Genomic DNA, 5,895 nt, shown 5'->3' with positions numbered 1-5,895 from the left:
ATGTTTTTCTGAGTACAATGGCCTTGCTGTTTCTTTGCCCAATCGTTTGCTCATCAGTGGTGGATGGGGGGGGGTCTGTATGTTGCAAAATGTGTGAGAAATTGCTTTTGGATGGCCTTGCAGTTTCTGAGGAAGGTAAGGCCTTTAGCCCTTTTAGGTAACTTAGTTTAGAAGTATCCATGTGAATTACGTCAAAATGTAAGCATAGATAATAGAAGCACTAACGAGCATTCTTTAGGATAAGATGTATCAAACATACAGAAGATCACGCTGCGCAGAATCATCCGAGAAGGGTCAAGTAGCGGACAAGTGAGGAAGACTATGGAAGACCATCAGAGGACTCCTGAAGACCACCAGAGACCTTCAATACGCCTGTGTACAGGACATTTGCATATGCTTATAGTTTCCTGGAAAACTAATGAATATGTATAACATTTCTCAGAAATCTAGTGAATATGTGTGTAGAACATGTACTTAACCTACACAATTAGGCCTGATGGTGCATGATAGGTGGAGCGATCCCCCGTGCACCCAGCGCTGCAATAAAGAATGCCTGCTTTCTAAAACTCCAAAATTGAGTCTTAGAGAGTTTCTTCGACCAGCTTTTTCGGTATCATACCAACAACAGAAAACATCAGTGTTATCAACATTGTTCTCATACTGAACTCAAAACATAGCACTGTACCAGCTACTAGGAAGACAATTAACTCTCTCCCAGCTGAAACCAGGATACATGGAGAGAAAATACATGCTATAAAGAGGGAAAGAAAGAGAGAGGACAGTTGATGTCATCTCCAGAGTCTGTAGACACTTTCTGACTTTCTGGTTTTGTTCTGCATTTGTAGTGCATGTGTCCTGGGTCTCCACCAGGCCCCTCGGGGCTACAATAGCCTGTGTTACCAGTGTAGCAATGGCTTGGAGGTGAAGACTGAAACGTTCATTCCCATATGTGGGGAAGTTGTGCTGAGGGTTGCACTTTTCCCGTGTGCTTCCAGATGACATGTCTCTGTTGCCAGGCAACATTAAGGTTTCTGGGTCTTTGTTTCTACAAAATGCACTCTATTTTGATTTGACAGAGAGAACCAAATTAAGCTTTTTTCCCCTAGCCTGCCCAAGGTTGATGGTGAAATGTATACTAGGTCACGGAGCCACCAGCAAGTCTGTTCACTGCTTCTGCTCTCAGCATTTCCGAACATGCACTTGCAAACAGGACCAAACATTCAGCAGTGGTTTTGCGCTCAACTAGATAAGTCCCATACTGAAAACAGACTCCAGCTAGTGATTAAATAAAGCCTTTCAACACAACTTGTCACAGGGTGAGAAGCAGGAATAGGTGTGTGTGGGAAGCTGGGAGTTTGAAGTTTGGGAAGTGCTTTTCCACTGCTTAAACAGGCTCAGAGGGCTGAAAAAAACGGGCAAAGAAACAGAGCCAATTCTGCAGAAATAGCCATCCACCATGGGGAGGACTGGTCAGCAAACAGCCGTTGCTCTTCTCTGCCTAGCAACCATACTGTGTAATGCTCATGTCTGAGTGAGGGTGAACCTCATTCCCCACCAGCCTTATGGACCTTTGGTCTGTGGAGATGCCTCTGAAGTCTGCTGAACATGCGGTGCCTGAGGGGCAAAGTGTGGGGCGGTGCCTGAGGGGCAAAGTGTGGGGACCATCCCCAGGACTAACACTGTAGCTTTACAATATGATTTTAGGTATGTGAAGTCAGTACAAAGCATGTTTCAGGTTTTTTTCTTCTGAAGAAATAGTTTCGGGGCAGTTTGCTCAGTGCCCCAATGCCTGCTGCTGGTGACAGCCTGTGGTGCCGTGGGAAGTGCCTGAGCAGAGCGTGGGCACTGGGGTGGTCTTCCAGGGAAGCCCTCCTGCATCCTGCATCCCACAGCCTGCAGGCTGTGATGGTGGTGCTCCCTGAAGCAGAAGAGTATCTTGATGTAGCCTTGGGCTTTTTGGCTTTTGGTTTCTGCTAAGAATACATTTAATCCCTTTCCAAGCTCATTTTTCTCTCCTCTCACACACCCCCTCTTTTTTTTTTTTTTTAATAAATATCTTGCATTTTTTCCATTATTTTACCACCCTTTATATCTTCTGGGCTAGAAACCCAGCAAGTATTGAGTATTTTTGACACTATGTATTAAGTAAGGATTAGTCCAGCTGTGTCTTGGTGAGAGGGTTTCTGCTCACTTCTTTTCCCCTCAAGAAGTCTAAGAGACATCAGTGTATGGGTTTTCTACGTTATTCCATAAATCAAAGGCAAGAGTCACAGTGCAGCTGTTTTACAGGAGTCAGATACCTGTGCACCAGGAGGTGTGAGGGGCTCCCCAGTGCTGTTGTCAGACAGCAAAAACTGAGCAATATAACTTGAAAAGTCTGTCTCCCTCAGGGAGGCGAGTGGCTCCTCTACTCCCCACAGCCCTTAGGGAGACCCGGTCAGTGTTCCACAGAAACCTCCAGGTGTACATCAGCAGAATAAAACCAATTCAAACACATTTTTCCCTTGAGGAGTGTTATACAGTCTCCATCCTTGGAGATTTTCAAGACCTGACTGGACAAAGCTATGAGCAACCTGGTCTGAGCTCAGCACTGATCCTGTTTGGAGCAGGAGCTTGGAGCAGAGACCTCCTGAGGTCCCTCCCAGCCTGAATTATACCCTGATCCTGTGGCCGTGTAAAAAAGCCATTCCAGGTGGATATTAGGATAGCTGGTCTCCTCTTTCTAGTTCTTCTTAAAACTCATGGACTTAGGTGTCCAATAAAGTGTGGTCTTTTCAGAAAGAAAACTCAAGATCTGTTTAGTAATAGCTGCACAACAGGGCAGTTAATTTTATTGTTTTACTGCACAGGAGAAATAAAGAGGTTACACAGGTTTTCTGGTCTCTACTTAGGCGCTTTGTATTTTTCTGACAGATGTGCCAGACCTATTGTGTAGAAAAGGTGGGTGTTTCCTAAAAAAGCCATCTTGTTGTCTCCTTTTTTGCTGTGTTTTATATCATGTCTGGTCTTTTATATCATGTCTGTCATAAAATTTTATTTTGCTAACTACACAAGTCTACAAGGATCCTTTAGTTAAAAAAAAAAAAAAAGCCAAAGAGAAAAGCTACTTAGAGTTGAATTTAAATGATGGGATCAGAGGAACATGTGGTTCGGTCAGTCTCTTTAAACAGAAGCATGTGTCTCTGAATAAATTCTTGTGCACACCTCTACCTAAAAATAAACAATCTGAGAATAAGACTCATGCCCAGCCGAAATATACCCAAGTATTGTCAGCACTTCCCTTTCCCCATATTTGTACATTTTTAAAGCCCCTAAAACAGTGACAACCTTGCCAGCAATGCTAGTTTCCTTTTCCAGTTCACCCATCAGTAGTTAATTCTCAGTTTAATATCTACCTAGGAGCAAAGAGCTGCCGGGAGCTGTTAGCCAGCGGGGTTGTCCTGAGCGGCTGGTACCCCATCTACCTCTGGGACTGCTGCGCCGTGGCTGTCCTCTGTGAGATGGACATGGACAGGGGCGGCTGGCTGGTAAGTGCCACTGGAGCAGAGGTGTGAGGCTGCCCCAGCCCCTGCGGGTGTGCAGCTTCCTGCCCCTGTGCCAGCCAGTTTTCCAGAGACGAGTGGATGGCTCCGTGGACTTTTTCCAACACTGGAATTCATATAAAAAAGGTTTTGGGAGCCAGCTGACTGAATTCTGGCTCAGGGATGACAGTATTCACATGATGACATCAGAGGGTAAAGAAACTGCTAACATGTTTTCCTAACACTGTTCTCACCTGGCAGCAGGAACTGTAAATTGGTCCAAACGCGATGGTTCCTCAGCAGAGCCTGGCCAGGGAGATATGGAAACAGCCATGTCCCCAGCCCCTTGCCTTCGAGCAGAGCCTTTGAGGGAGAAAATGGATGTGGCTGCTATTTTGGCTGACTCGGTGGGGATGGAGGGTAGGAGCCATAGCTATACACAGTTAGTGAGCTGTGAAGGACCCTGGCAGCAGCCAGCATTTTCCCTCCGCGTGTCCCATACCACATACCAAACCACTGCTTTACTCCAAGACAAGAGGGAGAAAGATAATGGAGGAACACCCTAATTTCAGACGGAACAAGATAATCATAAAGATGGAACACCAAAATAAATTATTACAAAAAAAAGAAAAAAAATTTAACAAAATCTGTTTTTTCAAAAAAAGAAGTAATCAAGTTTTCCTGGAAGTCTAGAGGTGAGGCAGGAGACTCAGCTAACATCCAGGAGCACAGATTTCAGTTGTGCTATGAATATTTAATGAGCTGAGGAGTGGCTGTGAGCTAAACAGGGATTAGGAATCTCTTCAGCAATAAATCAGAATTCCTAAAGACCACGGAAATAGAAATACAGAATAAAAAAAATTCAGCAAAGCACTGGCATAATGTGTCTATCAGTGTGTCTGTAAATTGTTGTGATTAGGTAATAACAAACTTTGCATTAACCTGAGAGACTTTGACAACAACCATCATTTTGCCTAATACGTCATTCACAATTTTAGGGGAGACTGAAAATTACAAACTGATCCTCGGAAACTTCAGCAGTGGCAATGCAGGTAAGGAGGCTCCAAGGGATAAACTAGAGCTTCTAGCAAGGCAGGGAGGATCTGCAGATGAAAAGTTGTATTATATAGTGGCAAGACATGAAATGCTTTCTGCATCATGCAAATGATCTTGTCTCGTCTGTCCCATAAGGGACCATGCAGGACCTTTCATGGGCTGGCATCACTAGGGATGCTCAGAGCACAGGTAATAGAGCATCCAGCATAATCACAGAGCCCCGTTAAATACCACCCCAGAACATCACTGATGCTGCTGGGGTTACAAGTTCTCCTCAGACCAAGGTCACTAATCCTAAAGACTAAAAAGGCATAGCATAATTCAATAATACTCCCTGGTGATCTGTGCAGGCAAAACTCTCACTCCATCAGATGTCCAGAATTAGTTGTACTGACTAAGCTTTCTATTTGCAAAGGGACTATTTGATGCAGCCACACTTTGCTGAAGAAGGACCTGGATATGGAATTTACTGGACACTTAAAATAGCAACAGATAGCTGTTTTCATGTCTAGGTTTTCTAGCACTTCAGACAGGACACCATCATAAGCAAGTAACAGCAGCAAGAGAGAGACAAGACAGACCTAAATATTTTTGATCCCAGAGACCTTGCTGCTAGTCCAAAGTGCCTCCTCCACTCTTGCTCAACAGGTCCTCGCCATCCTTGGCTGGAGGAAGGGGAGGTGTGAGGGCAGGGACTTTGCCCTGCTGCAGAGGACTGTGTGTTCCTGGAAGGCCAGAGAGGATGTACGTGCAGGATGGACCAGTGATGGTGGTGGGGACAGGGCTCTAGTGACACATGGAAGCTGGAGTTTTAACAAGACTTGTTTGTTTTCTCCACAGGGGATTCACTGGTCAAACACAAAAACATGCTGTTTTCATCCAAAGACCGTGATAACAATGTGTACTCTAATAACTGTGCCATAACCTACAAAGGTGCCTGGTGGTACCACCAGTGCCACAGCCCCAACCTCAATGGCTTTTACCACCATGGAGCTCATGACAGTTTTGCAGATGGCATCAACAGGCAGACAGGCAAAGGATACAAATACCAGCTGTTGGAGATGAAATTCAGGCCAATGTAGCCTAGCACGAAGGCTGTGGTTTGTCTGTGGCTTTCAGGAAATCTTTTCAGTGACACAGGTTGTTGCCACCAGAGCTGGATTTCAGCTGGATTTTAGCTCCATGTGGGGCAACAGTCCAGCTCCAGCAGCACTCAGTCCTTGGTCTTTACTCCCAGCTCAGGCTAAAGGAAAAGAAAAAGTTACTTTCTACAAGATTCATTTATGCTGAAACAAACAAAACTAAAATAAAGAAATGT

General features: G+C 44.9%; 1 protein-coding gene across 1 annotated transcript; it reads left to right on the top strand.

Moving 5' to 3' along the window:
• The first annotated feature begins 244 nt into the window (after positions 1-244).
• On the top strand, positions 245-5,659 carry LOC128154211 (ficolin-2-like). The gene is given in 7 exon segments (XM_052814476.1): positions 245-309; positions 846-949; positions 3,358-3,527; positions 3,602-3,734; positions 4,441-4,501; positions 4,503-4,573; positions 5,418-5,659. Coding segments are annotated over 7 exon segments (846 nt in total).
• The last annotated feature ends 236 nt before the right edge of the window (positions 5,660-5,895 follow it).

The sequence above is a fragment of the Harpia harpyja genome, chromosome 19, assembly GCF_026419915.1.
Source record: "Harpia harpyja isolate bHarHar1 chromosome 19, bHarHar1 primary haplotype, whole genome shotgun sequence".
Taxonomy (NCBI): domain Eukaryota; kingdom Metazoa; phylum Chordata; class Aves; order Accipitriformes; family Accipitridae; genus Harpia; species Harpia harpyja.
The sequence above is the reverse complement of the archived record's forward strand: the minus strand, read 5'-3'. Positions and strand labels throughout refer to the sequence as shown.